This window comes from Anguilla rostrata, chromosome 2, assembly GCF_018555375.3.
Source record: "Anguilla rostrata isolate EN2019 chromosome 2, ASM1855537v3, whole genome shotgun sequence".
Taxonomy (NCBI): domain Eukaryota; kingdom Metazoa; phylum Chordata; class Actinopteri; order Anguilliformes; family Anguillidae; genus Anguilla; species Anguilla rostrata.
In genome coordinates this window covers 42,783,540-42,808,757 of record NC_057934.1, presented here as the reverse complement: position 1 = coordinate 42,808,757, position 25,218 = coordinate 42,783,540, and the positions used below count along the sequence as shown (strand labels likewise).

Here is a 25,218-nt window from a genome sequence, read left to right as displayed (position 1 = left end):
CAAACTGGCAGCTCCTCCAGTGAAAGGCAAACCGCAGGGAGTGGGCAGTGTGCCAGGGAGCTGGAGCCCTGAGACCACGCTTTACAGAGAGCTTTTAATGAGAGCCAGGCCAGAAACATGGCGCGTACGCACACACACACACACACACACACACACACGCAGACAGGCACGCGCGCGCGCACACACACACACAGGCACGCACGCGCACACACACACACACACACACACACACACACATAGGCACAGACACACACACACATAGGCACAGACACATACACACACAGACACGCACAAACACACGCGCACACACACACACGCACACGCAAAACGCGCATGCACACACACAGGCATGCACGCACGCACGCACACACACACACACACACACACATGCATGCACACACACGCACATGCACACACACACGCGCACACACGCATACAAAGAGTCTGTTTGTGCTTCAAGCTAGAGAGCCAGTCAACCAGAGCCTGGAGAAATCACAATCAATAAGGGAAACTCTTTTGGACAGCCACAAAGAAGACAGAGAGAGGGAGGGAGAGGGAGGGAGAGAGAGAGAGAGAGGAGAAGAGAAAAGAAAGAAAGAGAAGAGAGATACTCAAAAACAGGAAAAAGCAATCCAGTTTGTATTTCTTCTGAATTGTACTGTATTCGCCTGCTGTTAAACGCAACCTGAGAGGGAGAGCATCTGACAGAGAGAGGAGCAGATAGAGCTTCAGACAGCAGCGCAGGGCTGAGCAGCACTCTCCGCAGCAGCACTCTGACTGCGCAGGCTGTGAGCCTGTGCACTGTGTGTGCCTGTGCACGCTGTGTGTGTGCGTGTGCCTGTGCGCGCAGCGTGTGCGTGTTCTGCAGCTTTCCGACAGGGGAGGTGGAACGTGGACTTCACAGAAGCGCATTACTCAAGGCTTCTCAGAAGTGAGGTGCTTTCCAGTAGAGGGCTGCCTGTGATCCTACGCGCGGTGCGGAAGGAACGGACATGGAACCGCTCAGAAAAGCCGCTCGCTCGCTCTCCAGATAGACCGCAGAGGACCGCACTGCTCTGACCGCACCGCCCTGACCGCCCCGCGTGACCAGGGGGCTCTGCAACCTGCTTCTGCTCAAACTCAAAGCTGGCTCTACCACACATATCCAGACACATCTACCAGGGAGGTGGAACACCCTTCCATTGCACTATCCAGGTAAGACGCCTTTCATCTTTTGACACAACAGTACGGTCAATGCAGGCTGAATGAATGAGCGACTGAATGAACGAATGAGTCAATGAATGGATTAATGGCTGTCAGAAACTCTCTTTCAGTGTCCCTTGTTTTCACGGGCACAGCAGATGATTGTTGTTTCTCACTCAGTTCTCCGGAAGGAAAAATGAGAACTGGAACATTTGGGCGCGCACCAGCTGAGCCATCAAAGCGTTAGTCACGGGTAATGAAACCTGCGCTCTCGCTCTCCCCGGCGCTCGCTTCACAGCGCTGCGCTCAGAGGTGCGCGCTCCGTCGGTGAAAAAGCAGCCGCGTCACGCCCCCGTCCTGCGCCTTATCGAGCGCTCGTTTGCGGTGCGCTCGGAGGAGCAGGACGCCGAGTCCGGCCGCGGGTCGTCTGTTCGGCGAAGCGAGGCGAACGCGTCCGTGGTAACGGGAACGCTGAGCGTGCCGGCCGACGGCTTCTGACAGGGGGGGGTCCAACCGCTCACCCCCCCCCCCCCCCCTTCCCCCTCCATCTGCGGGCAGCGTGCGGCAGGCTGCGTTTCATCACGTGGGAAAGCCCCCCACCCCCCACCCCCCCGCTGCTTTCACCACACCGCCGCTGCCAGCTGTTCGTCTTTAATAGGTTCGTCTTACTCCGGTGACGGCAATGAAACGGCGCGGAGCTGGAAACGACGCGATTGGACGAGCCCGTGGGAAAAGCAGAGCGTAAATCTCATTAGGTGAGCAGGTGCAATGTAAAGTTCTCCAAGGCAGGGGAGCACTTGCGCTGAGCTCAATGTGACTTATTCTAGGGGGGGTTTGACTGAAACAGGACCCTTTTATCTAAGCTGATGTAGCTAAGGGGTACTGAACGCATGTAAAACGCTACAGCCTCCATCCAGGTTAAAAGGGACTTGCTTTGAACGATCAGTGCCTTTCTCACGTCACAGTCACCTGCGTATTAATGCGCGGCCTAAGCCTTAGAGGGATCATCAGAAGAACGGCGGCGTCGTCAAACGCAGGTGTGAAGTCAACGCCCCTCTCTTCGGTCACATGCTCACCTGCGTCGCTAAACCCGCCGAGACCCGCCGCTGCTTCAGGAGGCGTCCCGCCGGACACGGGCCTGGTGGAGCGGCGGAGCGGCGCAGCGGCCTGGGCGGGGGGGGGGGGGTTACCAAACGCAGAGCCGCACAGCTGCTTCGGGATCGCGGCGGCCCACCCCCAATCCTCCCTCACATCAGCCGCGTGGCCGCCCCCGGACCCCAGCGCCGCTGTCGCATCTGGCGGAAACCAAACACCACCGCCATGTTTGTTTGCCCTCTGAGAATGCGGACGTTGGGACGTGTCCCCTCCCCCACCGCCAATCCGCTCCCTTCCCAAACTGTCCCGTCCCCCCCCCCACCCCCCCCCCCCCCCCCGCACATGGCTGATGGGGGAAACGGCGAGGCCGGGACAAAAACGCGAAACGGTTTTTCTGTTGCGCCCGTCCGTTGCGGGCGTCACCCAGGCGGTTGCTGTGGTGGGAGGCCCAGGAGCTCGCGCACATGCCCCACCCTCTCCAACTGACACCAGCAGCCTACGCCCTGCAGGGAGGGTGGTGGCACGACAGCTCCTCGTCTCCTTGTGGCCGTGTGCGTGGAAAACGCTATTAGTAGAACAACGCCCGCGACGAATGGCTTTCCACAAGCAGATGCGCTCACCCCAGGTGAAACCAGACGACAAACTCTTCACGAGCCGGCCTTCACCCGCGAAGCCTCACGCACAGCCGCCGCGCCCCACCGTAAAAAACCACCCGGAGCTATTTTATCGCCATTTCCAGTCTCACCTTGCCTTTTCTAAAACGACCGAAAACGTGCTGTACATGTGGTAGCCATTTGGTGCGGCGTTCCCGGGCCCCCAGCCTCCATGTTTGCTTTGGAGCGCCTCCACAGGCCCGGAGCCCTGTTTACACAGGGAGGACCGGCGCTTCAGATCTGCTCCGCGCGCGGAGTCCGCTACGCTCCACAGTCCCGCTACTGTCCGCCACCCTCGCCGGGGGTGCCCTCTCCTCCGCGCCGCTCCCGCATCCTGCCCAGAGGGGCCCGGGGGGGGGGCCCCGCCCTCGCCTGTCCCGCCAGCGCACCGTCAAAATCCATCACCCCGCGCCTCTGTGGCAGAGAAGGGCCCCCATTCAGCAGCCACCACCCAAACCCCCTTTCCGCCTCAGAGTGGAAGAGTGCTGCCGCTCCTCTCTCTCCGTTTGAAGCCTTGAGGACGCGGAGCGAGGGAACGCCAGGGCACCGCGAGCGCTCCCGCTGCCAGCGCCCGACTCCCGGCACAGCCGCAGCCTCCGACAGACGCCCGAGCCCTAGGGAGCTTCAGATCTTCACACGGACCAGTCAAGCTAATCCGCTCTGACGCGCTGGCCATTTCCTGTTCCCACACGGACGGCTTTGCGATTTCAGTCAAGCCAAGCAAACCTGGAGCGAATTCGTAATGCAGGCTGATAACGCAGACCGATAACATGTAGAAGAATGAGCGAGAATACGCTATCGGTCAGCTAATGAACACACTGCAGTGGACACAGTTAGCATAGGACAGAGAAAAGATGGATTTGAGATGTGATGTGACAAAGCCACATTCACACACGGACAGCAGGAAAGCAGCACACGAGTACACTACGTGAAACATCCACCGCTAATCCCACGCAGGATACAAGCGGCGGACTCTTCTAGAATCCCGGCTCCACTCCACAGCTCAAGGAAAAGTGGAACGGGCCACACCGACGCAAACGCGCTGCACGCGTGCAGTACGGCGCGCCCGTCATCCGCGCGCACGCGGCGCACTTTTGCACTCGCGGCCGCGACGAACGCACCGCTCTCGCTTTCTCAGCGGCTCAGCAGAATTACCGCCAGAGGATCCCTATCAGCTGCGGCGAGGAGCCAGGAGCGTAACTCAGCCCCCCTGAAGCGCAGGACTCAACCCCTTAAGCTCGTCAGCCGGGTGAGAGCAGCGAGATGGAGGCCGAGGCCACGGATCAGCCTCCGTCCACGTTAACCCAGCACAGGACCGAACAGACAGACGCTGCCGCTTCGCAGAGAGCCACGTTCGTTAAAAGGGCACCGGGCACCTACTCTCTCTCTCGACAATTCTGCCTCCGATTCTTATTTTCCAAACTCCGGGAAAGGAGTCAGGCTGCGTTCCGTTTCTCTCCCGAGACAACCGACGTGTTTGTGACAAACAGCAGCAATGTTTTCCTCGACCTGCCTTCGTCACAGAGTCAGCCTGACACCGCTTAAGGCCCGAGTACAGAAAATAATAAAGCGTTTAAGTGGAGTCGTGCTAAATTGCTAGCAAAGGCGGGTTTCGGTTGGTGGTGGTGGTCGACTGGAGGCAAACAAAGCAAGGCAGTCGTAGACACAAAGATCGTAGAAATAGAACTGAGGTAAACAAATGTTATTTTGGAGGACAGATTCATTTTACTACTGCTTTTTTTAAACAAATGCCTCGCTTTGTTGACTCACTCTGAATCAGTCAGCGTGTGACATTGCCGTAAATCCGAATTTCAACAATTCCAGCGTTGATGACACATGAGTTTATGACAACTACGGTACAAAAGCTGTCTTTGAGTATAGCACTACAATGTGCATTATGACTCTATCCCCTAAACTCACTGCCCACCATCAGAACAGTACTACTATAAGAGTGCTCTCTTGGCAGTCCGTTCTTTTACATATCTGCAAAACAGGGAGCTCCGCCATTTGCATTTATGCTGGACGCACGGGTGTGGTGTGGGTCCATCTGTGCGTGTGATGTTAAGTAGAGATTGTGCAGCAAAGGAACAGCAGGTACAAAAATTAGCTCTTGTATCAAAAAAAAAAAAAAGCTCAGAATCTTTCGACATTCTTAACTAGATTAGCAGCAAGAGGATTAGCGCCGGATCCGTCGTCCAGACAGCTCAAATAAAACAAGAAAAAAAGCTGAACGCGGCGGAACTTTCCCTGCAGCTTTAAAGGATGTGTGCCCAACGGCTCTCGCCCTGGTGTTGACCACTACTTTTTGGCTTGAGTGTGTTGCCAATAATACACTGACAACACACTCAAGGACTTCCAGCAGACAGACTGCACAGAACAGGAGTTTGTAATCGAAGGCCCTTCTTTCAAATAGCATAAATAGGGGGGGATGTAACTGCCAAACTACGCTGGTTTATATTGAAAAAATCAAACCCACATAAAACTCCCTCTGGGGGAAAAAAGAAAAACGGAGAGAGCGAGAGCCATAATAACGCAGTTAAAGGCCTCGCCAGGAGGATGTTTTTTCTGGGAGTAGCGTTACGGGCTTTTTACGTCCGTCGGCCGCGTTTCGGGTGCCGGCGTCCTCGCCCCTCGCCTTCCGAAACGGCGTAGGTCGGCGTGCTGCGGGGCCTCACGGAGGTAAGCGAAGCGGGGAGTCGCGCAACGCCGCTGGAAACCCCGACGCATAGTTTCGCTCCGCCGCGCCAGAGATATTTCAGACTCTGGATCTTTCCGCGGCTACGGCCGCCGGAACGCCAGTCGGCCCGCTGTTGTGCTGGAGGAATGTTTCTCTGAAAAAGGAGGTCACATTCTGCCAAACAGCCTGTTATGAAGTAACCTGCCATTCTGTGGGTTGGTGTGTGAGCGCGTGGGCGCGCGCGTGAGAGGGGAGTAGTGGAGGACAGCTGTAGGGAGGATATGCAGTTCTGCTCCAAAGAAACGCAATTAATTACAGACCTTTTTGCCTTCACATTCGCTTGCATCTCTTTTAAAATACACACTCCGTTAGATTTCTACTCCTTTCACATTTTTCTTGACAGACTTTAAGAGCCTTGGGGTCTTGTTTGGAGTTTAAGAAGCCAGGTTTAGAGGCAGGCCTCACCACATTCTTGCAAGGATGACGTCAGCTCAGCGATAATACAATGAGACCAGAAACACATCTGAACAGATGCTAATCAACTTCCTCTCTCCTGACCACGCAGGGCACTGACACTTCCAATGAAGGTTAAATGAATATGTATTCATTTGTATTTCACTTTTATCACCACCGACTATGTCACACAGCGGCTTTTAAAAAGCACACGGGTAGAAAACCGACAAATTAAAAGCCGCCTAACTGCTGTTATGAAAGAGAAAAACAAAAACTGTATATCTAAAGAATGTTCAAGGGCATAGTTTGTTCCAGTGTGTGCGCAGGATGAAATAATGAAGCTAGCGCGCGAGGCCGCGCTGTAACGCCGGTCTGATGGAAGCGCTCTTCCCCCTCGGCTCTGCCGGCTGTCTGAAAGGCCCGGCCTCTGGCACCTCCTCCCACGCCTCCCCAGGCCTCCCCCAGCACTCAGAGAGGAGCCAGCAGCGGGGAGGCAGCGCAGGGGGGAGGCAGCGCGGAGGGGGGCGGCCGCTTCCCACCAGGCGAAAAAAAGGCTGACACGTAACGCAATCTGCACCGCCACAAAAACAATGAGGGGACAACAAAGAGAGAAGAGGGAAAAAAACCACCCTGTTTTTCTGCATGAAATTAGCAGCCCTATTATTGCAGGCTCTCCTGTCAGCCGATTTGCCAAGAATAGCACGTTTTGTTTAAGAGATGCAATAAATCCACGTTTGTATCGGCTTCCAGAGCCTCCTGTAAGGATTTTAAGCGCAAAAGCCACCAATGCAGTGATTTCTCTGCCTTTACTCTGTAAAAACTCTGAAATAGTAAAACATTTTTTCTGAAACTTCAGAACGATATCCTACAATTTTCAACGCTTAAAGTGCAGCAGTTTTGAAGCACTGACCTTTCCACACATTGATGCTACAACAATGGCACGGAGATTCGCAGTGAGGGAAATGGGGAAGTGTTTCGCATCGTCGGCGATCCGTACTGTTGATGCAAGAACTGAAATTCAGGGGCGTGGCACCGCCGCGGTTCAACAGCGCGGTGCCAACGAGCCGGCCCCGGGCACCAATGCCATCGCGGCACGACAGAAAGTGTCAGCGGAGCTGATGGACTCCAGGGACGCTGTCTGCACCTCCAACCCTTTTGTATTTCGGTTGTACGGGACAAGCAAAGCTTGTTCTTCTGTCACAAGCTTACCTGGCAGCTTACCTGCTGAAAAAGACACAGACCCTATCTGCTTTTATAAAAGGGCCCGCCTGGCCTGCCCAGAGCTCTGCTCTCTCCTGCTTCTTGGCGTCTAGCAGAGAGGCGTACAGGCCAGGCAGCTCGTCAACAGGCTGAACCAGCGCAGGCGTACAGGCCAGGCAGCTCGTCAACAGGCTGAACCAGCGCAGGCGTACAGACCCGGCAGCTCGTCAGCAGGCTGAACCAGCACAGGGATACAGGCCAGGCAGCTCGTCAGCAGGCTGAACCAGCGCAGGCGTACAGGCCAGGCAGCTCGTCAACAGGCTGAACCAGCGCAGGCGTACAGGCCAGGCAGCTCGTCAGCAGGCTGAACCAGCGCAGGCGTACAGGCCAGGCAGCTCGTCAGCAGGCTGAACCAGCGCAGGCGTACAGGCCAGGCAGCTCGTCAGCAGGCTGAACCAGCGCAGGGATACAGGCCAGGCAGCTCGTCAGCAGGCTGAACCAGCGCAGGGATACAGGCCAGGCAGCTCGTCAGCAGGCTGAACCAGCGCAGGGATACAGGCCAGGCAGCTCGTCAGCAGGCTGAACCAGCGCAGGGATACAGGCCAGGCAGCTCATCAGCAGGCTGAACCAGCGCAGGCGTACAGACCCGGCGAGCCGCTCTCTCACATAAGCTCTTAATTGACAACACGTGCGCCGCACACCTCCCAGTCATTTCGCTAAATGCCATGACACTGTGGGAGGCCTCTGGGGGGAAGGGGGAGGAGGAGGGGAAAACGGGGTTGAGTGGGGTAGGGGTGGGAGTTAAGGGCAGGGGCACATCACGGTTCATAAAGCTCTCCTGAAGTGTCCCGTGACCCCTGTCTGAGGCCCTCGTTGCTCGCATCGCGGCACATACACAGTAGAGGGCATGCTGGGAAGGCCATCCCTCCATAAACAGGAAGCCCAGCAGAGGAGATCAAAGTGCAAGGCTGTGCCTGACCCCTCCGCATAGTAAATACCTGCATTCCTGTTTACGCTCTGGACAAAGGTGCTACATCGCTACAAATTTTGAGCAAGTATATGTAATAAAATGTCTTTTTTTTTTACCACCGTTCCCCATTCTTAATAATATACTACTGGCAATTAAGTGGTTTATGTGAAAGAGAATGATCACTCCGACCTTTGAACTGGCTGCCTGTTGCTATGGCGCGCAGGCGTGAGCGATGGGACAGTGGTTTCCAGGAATAGGACAGCTTTCTGAGTTCGATTAAGGTTAGCCTGGGCATTACTGCTCAAGCCTTTAGTCAAATCAATCCATCTGTCTCTCTCTCTCTCCCACCCAGACAGGGAAAATGGCACACATTGCCAGACTTTGAGACAGCCTTTCACCAGGTATTGACAAAGCAAAATCAGGTCATGTGCTCTTTTGAAAATTGGAGAGCGATGGATGGCCCAAAGGAGTTCCTTTTACAGCTTATCGCAAATTGTAAATGGGACGATTGAGGACTGAAGTCATTTCAGGTGCACATGGCCGCAGAAAGAGGCATACCTTTTCAGCAACTTTTCACAGCTGAAGAATCAACACATCTGACTGGCAGGCGAGAGCCACGCCCTGAAAAGCACTCTTCCAAATCCGCCTCCTCTCTCTACACGCCCCACTACACTTCAAAGCTGAGAGGAGGCTCCAGGTGTTAAATACAACCTCGGTTTTCCTCTTTCTTCACCAACACAACTCAGCCAATGGTCATCATATATGATAGTTACAAACTTCTAGAAAACTATGCGAATAATAAATAACTTGGCCCTCTTTGAAAGGGATGCCTAGAAATTAACTTACAGCAGCAGAAGCCTTTGAAACCACTCCTGTCATAACCTGACATGCTCTTTGGATTTTATCTGCATCACAAATCATTAACTGGTCAGATATGTTTTGAGGTACAGTGCTCATATTGTACAAGCCATGAATTCCTGAACTAATTTTATCACTAACCTTTCTTTACTTAGGGGAAAGGCTCCAAACAATACTTCACAGCTGGCTAAATTTAGGATGAGGTACATAGTTCCTCAACACAATGCTATATGGAGAAGTGAAAAGACAGACAAGCATCGAGAGATGTCTCTTTTACCCAGTGTGGATAAAATGGACTAAATCTCTTTGTGATGTCAGTTACTTTTTGTGTTCTCCACATCAGACCCAAGCGGCTTGGCCTGTCTGCTCCTCTTCAGTCAAGATAATCAGTGATGTTTTCTCCATTCCACATAAGAACTTGCACTTACCGGTGCCGCATAATTATAAAACAGATTAAACGTCTAAAGCTGAGACTTTAATCCCTTTCAGGTATTTGATATTTCATTTGCCTCTGATCATAGGCCTGGGTGTCCCGTGTGAAGGATTTAGGATTTAAAAAAAAAAACAAAAACACATCATTAACATGGCACAAATCTAGGCTTATGTGTTCCATCTCATGATGTCCAATGTGAATGAAAAACAACATTTCTTAAGGCCCCCGTATAATTTGTTTCTGCTTTAACTTCAGCAAAAGGTGCTTTGTCATTATAAAATGAAATAATAAGGCTTTTCCCACTGGGCTACAAAGTTTGAACCAAGCTCTGGTGAAATTGTTGGACCTGCTGTGGGTCTTCATGCCTGAAAGAACCTGACAAGATTAAAAGCAAGATTACAGAAGAGCCCATTGTTCCCTTTGGCAGGAAACCGCTGCCTATTTTTACAGAAAGAATTTTTACAGAATTCATTTTCGGTGCAATGATTTCCTGCCATAATTTTCACCAGAGGTTGAACGGACCGGAAAGGGAATGGGCACAACAGCAAACTCTGACCCGCCTCTCCAGCTAAACTATACTGATTATCAACCTGCTTTCATTTGGAGTCTGGTTTCCTGCACACCGTCAGGTTATATCCTCTCGTGCAGGGCCAGTGGACGTCTTCCATGGCTTGTCTGGAGACTCACTCACTTCAAAGAAAAAAGCGCACTGGCTCCACACGCTCACATCGTCAGGGCGATACTGGCGGAGATGTTGTGGAATTTATCATGAAAAAAGCTTCTGTCGTACAGTAACAAGGACACAAATCAGACATAGCAATTTTATTTAGTTCACAATGAAATTTAAATACATACAATTATAGAAATATAAACGTTTAAAAAAATACTACCTTAATTTTGTATGCATGTTTATAGAGTATACTGTACTTACAAAGTTGCAGAAATACAGTCTGCCGTTATCTAAACCTAGGCCATGCAGAAATAGAGTATTAATGAAGTGTTCATTAATTAACTTTTGATCAACACAAATAAATTTTAAAAATCAATCTTTTGAGTGTAACTGTAAGATTCTTTATCAGGCAGAAAACGCTGAAAAGTATCCCTTCACACCTATCCTCTGCACTGTAACCTGCTCTCTCAGCCTGAGTGCAGCCTCCAGTTTAGTGATACTTCTCAGTAAGGACATTTTATCCAAGTTCACAAAAGGCACAACACTGCTCTGTGTTTTATACATGTTGTATAAATCAGCCTTAGCCAAACACTGGAGTAAAAAGAAGTTTGGCCTAATTCAGACCACAGTGTGTAGCAGTGACAATGAAAAGCCAAAGAAAGCAAATTCTGGAGAGCAGCACACAGAATCTGTGAGTGCAGGCGGTCAACTGCACAAAGCAGATACTGTGCTGTGGCTAATCATTTAAAAAGGGCTTCATTGTGAGCGTCCGGCATGGCGCCCCATGGGCCCGGTTTACTGATCTCAGACGAGGCCGGCGCTCAATGGGAAGACCACTGAGCCATTAACAGACTGTATCCTGTTTACTGAGCGGAAGTCAATAGTGTTCCTGCCACCCTCCCAAGAGGAACCCTCGCCCTTTCTTCAGTCTCTGACACCTTCTCCACGGCAACCTCCCGAGACAGGCCCGCATCTGTGGCAGGTCAAGTCGCCGGTCTCCTCTGAGTTGACGAAACCCAGCTAATTAAGTAATTAAATTAGTAATTAAAAATAGTAATTTTACTTCTGAGGGGTCTGAAATTGGTCTGAGAGATGTCATTTTTAATTTCAGAGCTGACTGCTTCTTCCACTTATTAATCATCACCATAGCCACAGCATTGTCATAAATAGCCCAGTAGCTTTACTGGAAAAATGCATTAGACTAGGGCAGTCACAAAGAGAAAAATTATAACAATTAATCAAATGTATACATCAAAAACATAAATAAATAAAGAAATAAAGAAATAAATAATGATTGTGTTTACACTTTCCTGGTTGTAGTTAGATTAGGAGTATACAGTCCCCGTGTTGAAATATCAAACAGCTTCTAACATATTTAAATACAGCCAAGACTGTCAGACATTAGGAGAAGGCGTGTTGCCAGCACCCATCAGGAAGCAGAGCAGGAAATTAAATTGTAATTACTTATCCCATGACATAACTCACAGGATACAATTTTTACTCTTTCTGGGAAATGTAGTAAAAAAAAAAAAAAGAAAGCAACACAACCCATACCTGACAGATATAGCTTTCCAAACGTACTCAGAAAACAAAACCAATACTAGCCTCAGAGACATGCAATCTTGGAGGAATTCCAAAGCAGTGAAAAACAGCACTAATCTACCTTCCGATACAGTAGTGTTTAATCTTTGCTCAGCCAAGACACATACAGGCTCGTTTTCTTATTTTAAAGCACACCATGCGATACCCTAACACTCAATGTCATATCACACTTTCCAACCCTGTAATTATTTATCCTGTAATTAAATATAAAAACTACCATCTAGAGCAGGGCCTCCCACTTGAGGTACACTAGGGCACCACACTAAGAGAGTTTAAGTGAACTAGTATAAAACATTGTTTCAAATGACCACCTTAGTATTAGGCATCTATGACATTAATATATCTTGAAAGGTTCTTAAAATTAATAACTAATTATAAACAAAAATGAGTTTGGATCGTGTATGTTAAACCCAGAAACGGGCCTTTCAAGATTGAATTACTGTAAATTAGCACATTTAGACATGGCAGAGGTTACCATGGCTATAGTGCGATATGAGGACTCCATTTCGACAAGTGTGTTAATATAGTTTTGTAGAAAAAATAGAAAATCTAGCAAAGGTAAGAGAGGCACTGCCCTGGTTAAGCAGTACTGCCCTACTGCAGTAATCTCTAAATGGCTTTGATCCGAAAAGCAGGAAACATCCCGCCTGGAAAGGCTAGCAAGGAAATGGTAAACAATTGCTTTGGAATGCGGATTAAAACATTAGCCACAAGGAAGGGCACTTCCTGTTTATGGAATTTGAATATATCTCCAAAAGCTCCAGCATTCTCTTTAACAGCAAGGACATCATAAGTGGAAATCATACTAAATGACACAGTCTAGAACACGTCTGATCTCTTAAACATGGACTAATTTGTGTGCATTTAATTAATCAGCCAAATAGACTAAAGGTGAATACATAAGGAAAACTATTCCATTTCATTGCCAAGGGGGATCTCACAGAGACAAAATATACATGTTTGAAGGTAATTCAAAAAGAAGTATCTTTACAAGCACATTATAATATTTGGGTCACAAACTTGTGAATACAAAATACGTAAAAGAGTGTGTGATTGTGGAAACAGTCAAGTATGGGGGATTTGTGGTGATAATTTGCTGTGTATGTGTACTGGCTTTGTAGCTCAGAGATGGCAAGTTTGATTCTCAGGTGGGGCTCTGTCATTGTACCCTTGTGCAAGGCACTTCAGCTAAAATATTCAGATGAAGTCGCACTGGAAAAGAACATCTGCTAAATACATAAATGTAGTGTCATTACATGCAGAACTTTCTAGTGAAAATTGATCAAAAACTTTTTGCACAGCTTTCAATATTTATTTGCGGGATGTGATCACCTTCCAATAATGAAACTCTTTGGCAAAAATTGGGACATAAAAAACATTCTCCCATACAAAGGACAGTAATATGTGGGTCATGATCAGGGAATGATCTACCACGTCCGCTATTCGGTAATCCGTAATCTTCCTGATGAACAGCAGAGTCACTTTATTAAGCCTCTGCCAATGTGTTTGTGTTAATTTGAGGAGGAAAGCCATTTTCCCCAATCTGTCCCTACCCTACACTGCTGAAGGCCAGAGCAGTGATGAGATTTACTCGTCTGATGCTGGGATTTTGTCCTGTCTGGGTGTGGCCAGGGACAAACCATTTGTTCAAGACAACAGAAGTGACACTGTACACAATAAGAATCACTTTCACACAGGACAGCTTAGAGAACAAGCCACACTCTAGGCACTGCCAATTAGTAACTAAGTAGATTTATGTAAAGCATCACATTAACATCGCATAACAACTAAATAGTACAGACCTGTTTGAGAAGCAGAGATTCATTTGTCTGATGCATGCACTGCTGACTGATTATACAGTACAAAGTATCCCCAATAATTTTTTAAAAACAAGATGATCATGGTACACAATATGTAACTGTGATATGGGGTGTAATGAAAATGTGACTGGGGATGTTGCCACTGAAATATTTTGTTTCCAGTACAAGGCATCCAGAAGCATTCAGGGTCTAATTTAGTTTTTGTGCTCTCAATCCAGGAAACTCTTCGTTTCACCATTGTCCATCACTTTCAAACAGTATATACAGTCTTAACAATGCTAACTATAATAACAACGTTCTTGCTATGCAGAACTCAAACATTGTGTACAGTAGATACATACACGTGCACGTTTACACAGGCTTGTACACAAGGCTATACACAGTTTGCAGGTGGGACAAGGCGTCTTACTGTTTATTTAAACTGAAAAGACGGGCTACTTGGAGGGGAGAAATTACTTTACCAGACACATAGTATCGTTGCATTTTCAAGCGTTATTGCCGCCCTATAGGAACGGCGCGAGCCAAGCGGATTACTGACCTCTAACCTCACTGTCAAAGCTACTTAACAGTGCGAGGGTGTTTTGTGTGTATTTGGAGTCGGTGCGTTGTTTTGAGTCCTGGTAGCCTCTCCCTCTTTCCATGTCTGTCCGATGAAAATGTTCGAAGGGCCAAGCGGGCCTCAACGACTTGTTGAGCTCGAGAGAAGATGGGGGAGGGTCACGTGTGTACACACATAGTAGAACTCAGCTCCGCTCTGAAAGCATTGTCAAGTCGGTCATCGTTCACCTTTACGGGAACTCCAAAGACTAGTTGACGGGAAATAAGGAAAATCCTCATGAGCACGCCTAAGACCATCGCATTCCAATTTCATGAAAATACCGTCTTTCACACGCCTAGGATAACCGGAATAAAGGAACTTAATAGGTTACTCTTCAACCTTTAAACCAAGCACAGGGAGATGTCATTGGAAGTTTCGCGAATCCAATGGCTCTCTAAATCTCTCGAGGAACCGAATCCTTGCTTTACAGGTAGGTTCATTTCATCTTATTCTTGTAGCTCAGTGCATTCCCTCTACACGGCTAGAAAGATGAAGTTTACGAATGGAAACTCGACTCCGGTGAAACAACCCCTATCGCGCCAAGCTACGTTAAATTCCGCTTCAATGTTCTGGATGGTTCTCAGCTTTACGTAGCACGAACTTCGGGTTCAACAAGCTTTTACTGAGGGCAGTTCTGAATTTTAGTTTTACATGCTAAGTGGCTAGCTAACGGTAGCACTCGCTTCTTCGTATCGAATTTGTAACAACTAGCACGTTAGCATTCTAGCAGCTACAGTTGTGACTGACACATTGCACGGATTGATCGTTATTTTTTCAGGGAATAGACCATTTCGTTTGCTTGTGTTAGTTTATCTTGAAGTATATCGTACATACTAACATTATATATTTTTTAATGACCAACTCGTTTTGAGCATACATAAAAGCTAGCATGGTGATATGTTGCACAAAACCTTTTTTCACCACATTAGCCAACTTGCACGATTATCGCAAAGCAGCCGTGAGATACTACTGAGTGTGAACCTGGTTTGAACACAGCATAAGGACACCTTACAAGGTGACGGATTGCCGAGGTTGTACTTTGACAGATGTTAATATGAAAATCAAAGATATAGAATTACGACGTTGGCTACTGCCACCAAACTGAACCTAAACAATTCGATTAGTCTAACTACCTGCATACTGAGTGGCAGTAGTAAATTAACTTAATATGACACACGAAAATTTACAATAAGAATTGGTGACGTTACACGGCAAGTTACATGATAGGAGAAAGATAGCACGTCTCACCATTGTCGAGTCAAATGTTTCAGATATTGTCAAAATTATATTTCACGGTCGAATTATACATGGAAACTTAATTTCTAGGGTGGTGTCATGAACAAAACAGCCGTGTTCAATCCCATCGGTGGTGATAGTATTGTAAGCTTTTGAAGTCGACTTTCAGGTTACTTTTCTACCTAAAACCTAAACAGTTTTTGAGTAGATGCTAAATTAAAGTTTACATTTTATTTAGAGAATGTTTGGATAGTACTCCATGTGGGTCATCTTGAAGGCTACTGTATTTGGAAAGGGATCACCGACATGTAATTTAGTAAGTGTAAATGTGCTTGCTACATGGCCGTGTAGGACGACGAAATTTGCGAAAGTTTATGACAACTGAAGCTTGTGCTTTCAATTCCATACGTCTCCATTTTAAGCGAGGCAATAATATTTTGTTCTGAAAACTGGAAACCAATGCAGTAAGCCCGCCATTTAATAAATTAAAACTGAAACATTTCTTTCGAGTAAAGTATTGGCGTAGCTTTTGTTTCTACGTTATTGCATATAACCTACTGTTGGATATTGATAGTAAAAGACCTAACTCAGCAAGACCTGAAAGTGTTCTGTATGTCAGTTTGATTCTGAGGCATTAGCCGACATTACATTAAAATTAAATTAGTTAATTCCAGCCTCCTGTTTAACAGTACAATGATCTGAATTAAAATGTGATTCTACTTTTTATTTACATTAAACACTAGCATATTTTCATAGCCATGGCAAAACATTACATTAGGTGAAATGCTAATGTGTACAATGGGAAACCCTCGAAAACACCCATATCAATCAATGACGAATCCTGCATAGCAGAAGAAATTCAACCTGGTTCCTTTCTCATGACGGAATAGGGAAGTATTTGCTTGACCGCCATTTACATTTAACATTATGACCCAGGGACTAGGCTGTGAAACTCCATCACATGCCGAAATTCTGGGTAAATGACACAGGGCAGAGGTATTGTTTTACACTGGCTGTCCTAGAAGCTTTCGGCTCATTTTGTGATGCACCAAAAGATTCATTTCAGACCAGAAGGGAAAGAAAAAACAAAACAAAAACCGTTACCAAGTCGGTGTCTTTGTGTCATAACCTATCAAAGACAAAGCCGGGATACTGAACTGCAGTGTAGAGCGGCTCCCTCACAACAAGGACGGGATTATATTTCTTTTGTAACACTGTTTACAAAGGAAGACTAAATGCATGGCTCCCTTTCCACACAGACAGGCGAAGAATGAAACACGATAGCCAAAACCACAATGGCACAGTATTTCATCCAGTATAAAATAGTCTGGCTTCCATATCAAAGCATGGCAGCTGACAATACAGGTATAAGGAATGAGATAGGTAGCATATTAACACAATTTCCCAACATCATTTTGCCTTTATCAGTTTGCTCAGAAATTCCAGACCACAAAATGCTGAAAGGTTTTTAAGTGGATTCTGACTACAGGGATGCTGAAAACAGCTTTTAGGTTTCCCAAAAAGAAGCAATTTAGTATTTTAAAAGCTGAAGATGAATTTATAATTTGTATGAGTATTTGCAATGACAATGAAATGTAAATTAGATATGGGAACTCACGAACCTTTGCATGCTGCTGGCATTCAAATCTGAATGCTTGGATTTGGACATGAGTTTTTCTTCGCAATTCTCTGTCAGCCACATACATGTCTTCTTTAAAAATAAAAATTAAAAAAGTTTTGGTTATTGTGGTTTACAGGATGGTGGGACAGGCTTACAGGCACAGCAGAGTGAACCTAGGTCAGAAGCCAGCCAAACACAACACCTGTGAACAATGATTTGCCATTCGGAACAGATTAGGCCTACTAATTAACAAGTTGTGTTTTTTTTGGCTATTTGTGAATTGTATTCCAGGAACTTTATTGTTGGGATAAAAATACTGTAATTAACCAAACATATAACACCATGTCAGGTTCCTCAAAATAATAGGCCTACATCGTACAGCAGGTTAGTACAGGCATTAAACACTCAGGGCAGACTGTGAAACCTTGGAATTACCCCCTATCTTTAATGGCTTCTTCCAGGTCTTGGAAATTACAATTTTCTTATTCCTTTCCCCCCCAATTTTACAGTACACAGATGCTGAAGTTTAGGATACACTGTATAATTACGGCATCATAGCTGTTACAATTATTGTGATATTTGCTTCTTGCAGGCTGGGGTCACTTTACAATGGTGAAATGTACCATGGTAGAAACTGAAGTAGAAACACACGGCAGCAACACACTGGGCTTGTGAATTAGGATGGCACAGTGATGGAACATGCTAACAGTGCCACTCCAGATAGAGAGGGAAAGAAAATACAATTGGGGGATATAAAATTTCATTTCTGGTAGACTAAACATGCTTCAGTTCTCTAAGATTAAAATTTATCTGCTGTGTCAGCCCTGGCGATTGTGCAGAATGAAATCATAGCCATTTTGTAGTGTGAGACTGGTGCACAGGTAGTTCTGTGACAAGTGCCAACAACTCTACTCTGGGTTCGTTTAATGCAGACATTTCAGTGAGATCTGGCACGTAATTTGGTTAGTCAAAGGTTTCACTCTGGAAAGTGCCAATAGCATCAGTCGTGCTGCAGCAGCGCTTTGAAAGACAGAGATGAAAACAGACAGAGGAGCAAACGTCCCAGGTGTCCCCGTAGGTGGCCACTTTAACTCTCTCAAGTCCCAGCCCGTCTTAATTGGATTCGGTAGCAGCAAGAGGAAAGCGCTTATGGCTAAGAGGGTGTCATCCGTCCGATTGCAGATTAATCTTCTCACTTGTTCGAAGAGGATATCACAGAAAAGTTCAGGCTGTACCGTGCCTCCCAGGCTAAGCACAAGTAAGTGGGCGAAGCACAGTATGTGAATACAGAGTGATAAACATTTGAAATAGGCTATAACCCGCCGTGACAAATAAATGTAACAGCTATGACAAATAACTACTCAGTGTAGTTCAACAAACAATACAGCACGTAATATATGGTCTGTAAAATATACATAATAGCCTATATAGTAAACAAGCTTAGATATTTTTTAACTGACGTTCCACATAGCATTCACTTGTCAGCAAAATTTCAAGGACTAATGCTACTTGGACTTTAGGGTTTCTTTTAAAATTGAATGCCATTGATAGCAACGTGCCCCGATTGGTCAGAGTAGAATATATTGTAATATTTAGATTAGACCTTGTGATTATATTGTACTGTGGTTGTCATTAATAGCTCAAACTCAAAATGTTTTACAGCAAATTACTGAAATCAAGATTAGCAAAACATTCATTTACAGTCAACTGTTTAACTGAATGCAGTAATACGACAATATCAGAACTCTCACTTTGTTGCATCTTACTTAGTGCTGCTGAATTTTGACTTTGTAAGAAACTTCATACTTCGTAGGTCCAGGATATAGCATTGTATTCCCCCTTTTTTCATATAGTTAAATGTTAACGTAAATTACAAGTATTGTGTTTGTGTTCTCGAACAAAATATGTTCGTTATATGGTGGTGTGCCTGCTGGTATGAGAAACTATATTTGTGTGGTGCAGATAATGGCATGTGGTCACAACTATGAGTATTTCCCCGCAAGCAATCCAGAATTCACTAAACTGTTACGTAACATAAAACCTAAGAAACGGACGCGTTATGCAATACGACCTTCAAGTTGTGAAGCATGGAACCCTTCAAAAGATACGTGTACGGTTATTTAATAAGCTTAATCTGTTTGTCTTTTCTACCGCATCAAATATTTGGTTTGGATTCAAGGGCTTTGTTACACGGTAACCTGACATCACACCTTAACAGCACATAATACCCCATCAGATGACTTCCTTTGGCAACTTTGGACAAGTTGCCGTTTCCAGAAAACACGGTGCATTCCATGGGGAATTCTGACATAAACCACACCTAGGGGTGTGAACCTTTTGTGCTGCAGGCTTTCCTATGGGCTGAGGCGTGAAGCTCCGGTGCTTTTAAAACAAAGCCGAGGCCTGCCTTCCCTGCCTGTGCGGAGGACCCATCCTGATCCGCCTTATCTGCTGAGCTACAGCACGTCACATTTCTTGTTCAGAGCCTGGGCCTCTTCAGATTCAGCCAGAAAGGGAGTCACCTAGAGGGGCTTTTCAGAGCTGAAAACCCTTTCAAGGGGCCAGCCTTTTACACCTGTTTCAGGGAAGGGGAGGGGGCAGGACATGGGGCTGTTTTGAAAGAGTCATTTTAATACTGCCTGCCCCCTACAGGGAACTGGGGGACTGAGAGTGTGCCTGTGAAAGGTGGCTCCTTTCTTCAGGAGCTGTGTGTATGTGGAACACTTTGGGTCTCCTGATGCTAAATGCTACCTTGCACATGGTTATGAATCTCATCGGGAGAATGTTACTGTGCTGAAAACTTACCAAGAGCAGATATTAGCCATCTATGCCTACGCAGCCATCTTTGCATCAACTAGGGATTATTCAGCCCCTGAAACATCCCACCACATTTGATACAACAGATCACTGAACAGAAAGACTGCATAAACTAAGATAATTATAATGAAGTTTTTCTTTTTTTGTTTTCAGGTCCATTAAAATAGCTTTCAAATACGCTGAAGTACCAAATGAATTAATACACAACAGATGATTAGCCAAAACACCTGACCCACTACAGACCACACATACAACACCAGGCAGTGGCTACAGTCAGACGTTTTAAAAGCAGTTTTAGTCGACTGATGTTTTTTAAAGCAAAGTAATGGGGGAGGAAAAGCAGGTCAAATTCATCTTGGATAGCGAGGTACGACTATCGTCCAGGGTTCTGAAAGACTAGCGTTTGAACCGTGAGTTACGCAACTCCTAATGAGCTAAGTCAGTGGGCTTATCCAGAGGAGTGTGATGTTGCCCAGCATGCGGTCAGACTGTCCGCACGACCTCTCGGTGAACTCCTGCGCAACGCTCGTTCCTCACCGATTCCTTGGCATGCTCACTTAACGTTTCATCTGCCATAAATCCTTGCATCACAAGCACCGTTCTGCCAGCTGCACCCTGCAGAGGACAAACGGGGGCCTTTCTGTAGCAAACTTAATCAGGGGAGCAGGTGGACAGTGGACTGACAGGGCAGTTTAATGGAGGGCTAGTGCACCCTGCCAAGTTGAGCCAAATGAACAGGGGAAAAAAAAAAAAAAAAAATCTAGAAGGTCAGCCCTTACCTCTGGAAATAAATAAATGAACGATGGCTGCTTTTGCGAAATGAGGCTGGCCTCTGTGTGCCAGATAGGAGAGGGCTCGAGTGAAACAAAGCCATTGTGATGACTAATCAAACATATGAGATGTGGCATGAGGCCCACAGAGAAGAAAGTGGGTCACATTTAGAATCTCATTGAAACCTCGCTGCACCCAAAAAGCATGTTCCGAGTTAGAATATTTTTTTCTCTCTGCTGTGAAATTTGTTGTGAAGCGTTCACTTCGGTTTCTGCGGTGTATTGAAGCGGAATGAATGATGCCATTTCAGGAATTTTGGACATGCTGTGTGCAATTTTGCCCAATTTCCTCACCAGCCTGTTTAGTTCTTAGTTTTACAGTGCATCATGGATGTCATATTGAATGAAGTAGCTGTGTTGATGGCAGAGGTATTTTACGACGCATACTCTGATTAAGTCCATTAACCTACCTATACACAGAGATAACCTCACTAACCGCCTTCTCCCTGTTTGCAGCTGAACCAGTAACCCTGCAGGAACAGCGCTATGTGGAGCTGCATGGGGTACAACGAGACAGATGACAGTGTGGACCACCAGCTCTGCCAGGACTTTGGACTCGTTCTGTCCATCTTCTCCCTCGTCTACCTCGTCGTCTGCTTCCCGGTGGGGCTGTGCTACAATGCTCTGCTGGTGGTGGTCAACCTTTCCAACAAGGTGTCCATGACCATGCCCGACGTGTACTTCGTCAACATTGCCATCGCCGGCCTGGTGCTCAACGTGGTGGCCCCGGTGGAGCTGCTGGGGCCCGGCTTCACCAAGTGGCCCGTGTGGGAGTACAACAACGAGATGTACATCACCCTGCTCATCCTCTTCAACATCTCCTCGCTGGTGATCATGTACTCCACCACGCTGCTCAGCCTGGACTACTACATCGAGCGGGCCCTGCCGCGCACCTACATGTCCAGCGTCTACAACACCAAGCACGTGTGCGGCTTCATCTGGGGCGGCGCCGTGCTCACCAGCTTCTCCTCGCTGCTCTTCTACGTCTGCAACCACGTCTCCACCAAGATCATCGAGTGCTCCAAGATGCAGAACAAGGAGGCGGCCGACGCCATCATGATGTTCATCGGCTACGTGGTGCCGGCCGTGGCCGTCTCCTACGCCTTCGTGCTCATCCTGCGCATCCGCAAGGAGTCCACGCCCCTGGACCAGGACTCCAGCCGGCTGGACCCGTCCATCCACCGGCTGCTGCTGGCCTCCGTCTGCGTGCAGTTCGCCCTGTGGACGCCCCACTACACCACCCTGCTGGTGCAGACGCTCGCCGGGGCGCAGGCCGGAGTCCCCTACTACTTCCTGACGTGCGTGTCGGAGCTCCTGGCCTTCTCCAGCAGCTTCGCCATGCCCCTCATGTACAGGCAGATGAACAGGAACTTCTCCCACAAGCTCCAGCGGCTGCTCAAGCGGCTGCAGTGCGGGGACCAGGCCTGCGCCCACGAGCGCTCCGCCGTGCAGCAGGTGGTCACGTAAGGCGGGGCCACGCCCGCTCGCGCCCCTCGCTTCGCCCCTGACCTCGACGGCAGAACTCATGGGGGCGGGAACACAGCACACGGAGAACTTGCGTACTAAAAAAAAAAAAAAAAAAACCGCCAACGCTTCGCCTCTCAACGAGCAGCTGTTTTTTGGCGTCTAGCGGAAGAACGTCAGTGTTGTTACTGACCGAATTTCTCGGGCATCTGTCGTGAGGTGAAAGCTAAGATTAAACCACTAAGTGCTGTTCTTGGGATCGCTTAAGCTATTACGATACCTAGGGAGAAGCGTCGCAACCTTGCGGGAGTCATGTTCCTCTGTTAATAGTATACACTGAGTAACCCCGTTGAATATCAAAAGAAGGCCTGAAACCAGAAAACAAGGCTTTTGCAGGCTGTCCATTTAGCGTGAAAACCACATTAAACATACCTCCACCCTAGGGGCATTACATAGGATTTGAAGTCTACCAGGAACAGCGCTGCAGGACCTCAAGCCTCAGCGAGAGTAACCGTGGGATACAGATAGGGCTGTGGTTACCCACAAGCCTCCAGTTACTTGGAATGATATCGCCTGACTATTCTGCACAATTAATTATACACAATCGGATATCTTGAAAGCCCTCTCGTTGTGAACCAGGCCCATGTTGAATTTGCTGCTACGAGCTTTTCTTAGGAGATACGAGTGAAGTCTACACGGCTGCCTTACAGACTCGCTGGTTACTGGGTGGGCACGAATACCCTCTCCAAAATGAAGTTCATTTCATTCATGGTTCTGCAATAGTACATTGCTAATGAGCTAATGAGCATGAAACTTTGTCATGTCAGTGGCTAAATGCATTTCTTGTGGTGGATGTTGGTTAGATAGACTGCTGGTAATACAAATGGGTGCACCAGAGGACTCAAATGTGGTCAGTAGCACTTATTATAAGAATACAATATGTACACTTTCAAATAAAGAACCAGCTGATTAAGAGGATAAATACACGCAGTGATGCACAGGACAACACAGACCCCATTACGTTGGGCAGACGCTGTGTGTGTCATTCCAGGACAGGGCTCAGTATGGGAACTGCCAATATTGGTTTTCATCAAAAGTCAAACAGGGTAAGATACTGAGCCTAGTTAATCATCATTTCATTACAAAGCATTTTTGAGCTGCTGAAGAATACTGCGCTATCAGGGTATAAACAGGGTCGAGCACACAAGCCTTACCACGACACTACTAAAATGTAGATGGTAAGGAAAAGTATATCAGAATGCTACTAGAGTGCCCTGATACTGCTCTGTGAACCTAGGAGTACAACGTGTTCCTGTGAAAATGTGCAGCAATAGCTTTCACTGACAGGGATACCTTTACTGTGTCAGCAAGATCATGTCGGTAGTGTGCTTGTAACCAAGTTCTCAACGCGTAAAAGGTTTTAAAGTATTACCTTGAATGAGCGCTTTTGATCCTTGTATAATCCTGCCGTTTTGGACATGCAACACATTGTCACTTAGATTCACATGATTTGGCTTTTGTACTACTATGTTAATAAGGCTAGCACTATATGTAAATCTCACTATAAAGCAACAGTCAGATCTGAATATGGGTCAAATCTTTCATTTAATACTTCTACACAACCCTGTACGACCAGTTAGCCTGAGAACATACCACGGTTACAGCAATCAATGTTTCAAAAAGTCATTTCAGTCCAAATTCTGTCACACGCAGAAGTTGCATGCATGTTCCAAAAAAAAAAACACACAGCAGTCTGCATTAATACGAGGACATTATACAGTCAATTCCACAGCAGATCAATTGCCGAAGAAGAGAAAATCTATTCATTGTCATCTTGTCCTGGGTCCCAGCATGACTGATCAAGTGTGTTCATCCTTCTATGAGCCAATGTAATATACGTGTTTGTACTATACTGAGTATATTTTGGAAGAAAAAAGTACTGTATGTGTGTAAAAATGAAAATAGTTTCATCCCACGTATGTAAGCAAAAGTTAAGAGTATTTAATTTTTATGAAGATATTTAGACCTTATAAGGTCAAGGAAAATGTAATTATAATATGTAAAGCCTTTTGTTTTGTGTGTGTACATGTATACAGTGCATATAGAATATATTTTATATATACACACACATAAGTTTGTATATATTGTCCTGTTAGAGATTTCCAGTAAATCAGTGCCATTTCATAAATGTTACTTTCCTAGAGATATATTTAGATGTTTAAGTGTTAACCTGCTCCACTGTCCTTTACTGAGTCAGACTGTACATCAGTGAACTAATAAAAATTGACCACCACAGCCAGGATTTCACGTAACGTCACCTCTGCATTCTCTTTCCACTGTCCAGTTTCTTCATATGAGTACACACTGTTCCCTACCCCCCGTCCCCAGAAAGAGGTTGTATGCACTTCCTTGTACATTAAAAGTTAATTTGACAATGTTTGCCAGTCTCTTAATAAATGAATTTACGGTTTAACAAAGAACGTGGGTTAACTGTGTGTCGCATTTCAAATTAACGCCAAATTTCTTGGGGCCAGGTCGTATAAACAGTGTCAACATAATGACTGCGAAACCACATTAAGCTTTCTTATGCAACATAATTATGTATGGTTGCCCATGCACAAAGATGGAGAAACCACAGATATTTGCGCTGCAAAAAAGCACCATTGTCTTCCGGCTTGCTAGTTGGCAGCTGCTGCACTTTTTCCATCCCACCATGCAGGCACACCGGGTAGCGGCAATCAATAGCTCCTGGGGCGCATGTGGACACAGGGGTACCCCTTCCATTGTCTGAGTAAATCCCTTTGATGTACGGGCTTTCATCTTCCCAGACAATGACCTAACAGGATTTGCGAAAGCTTATGAGGCATTGGGGTTTGCATATTACTGTATAAAGCAGCCACAGAACCCATGCTCCACTTTTAGAGTTAAAGCCAACGAAAGAGAGCGTGTTAAAGGATGTCACCTGTGGTAGTAGCTATACTCCAGCTCTGTATGGTGACAACACAGGCAGCCTTCCCCTCAATTCCACGCCCCATACAA

General features: G+C 46.7%; 2 protein-coding genes across 6 annotated transcripts in view; one reads left to right on the top strand and one right to left on the bottom strand.

Moving 5' to 3' along the window:
* Nucleotides 1–25,218, bottom strand: part of LOC135248116 (uncharacterized protein C7orf50) — a 90,997-nt gene that overhangs the window by 26,937 nt on the left and 38,842 nt on the right. For 3 of the 4 annotated variants that reach the window (XM_064322362.1, XM_064322361.1, XM_064322363.1), the window contains exon 4: nucleotides 20,423–20,500. The exons of the other annotated variant lie outside the window; for it this stretch is intronic. In XM_064322362.1, the coding sequence (XP_064178432.1) occupies nucleotides 20,423–20,500 (78 nt within the window). The remainder of the gene's footprint in view (nucleotides 1–20,422; nucleotides 20,501–25,218) is intronic. 4 annotated transcript variants of the gene reach the window in all.
* Nucleotides 568–24,659, top strand: LOC135248115 (probable G-protein coupled receptor 146). 2 transcript variants are annotated; one of them, XM_064322360.1, is made up of 2 exons: nucleotides 568–1,194; nucleotides 21,172–24,659. In XM_064322360.1, the coding sequence occupies exon 2, from the start codon at nucleotides 21,202–21,204 to the stop codon at nucleotides 22,180–22,182; it is 981 nt and encodes a 326-aa protein (XP_064178430.1). In that variant the 5' UTR covers nucleotides 568–1,194; nucleotides 21,172–21,201; the 3' UTR covers nucleotides 22,183–24,659. The 2 variants fall into 2 exon arrangements, with proteins under 2 accessions (XP_064178430.1, XP_064178429.1); XM_064322359.1 differs by lacking the exon at nucleotides 568–1,194 and adding an exon at nucleotides 14,259–14,641 and having other exon boundaries at nucleotides 21,172–24,618.

Bases quoted from the DNA above. Each gene is read 5' to 3' on its own strand.
- LOC135248115 (XM_064322360.1), top strand. From the start codon at position 21,202: ATGTGGAGCTGCATGGGGTACAACGAGACAGATGACAGTGTGGACCAC.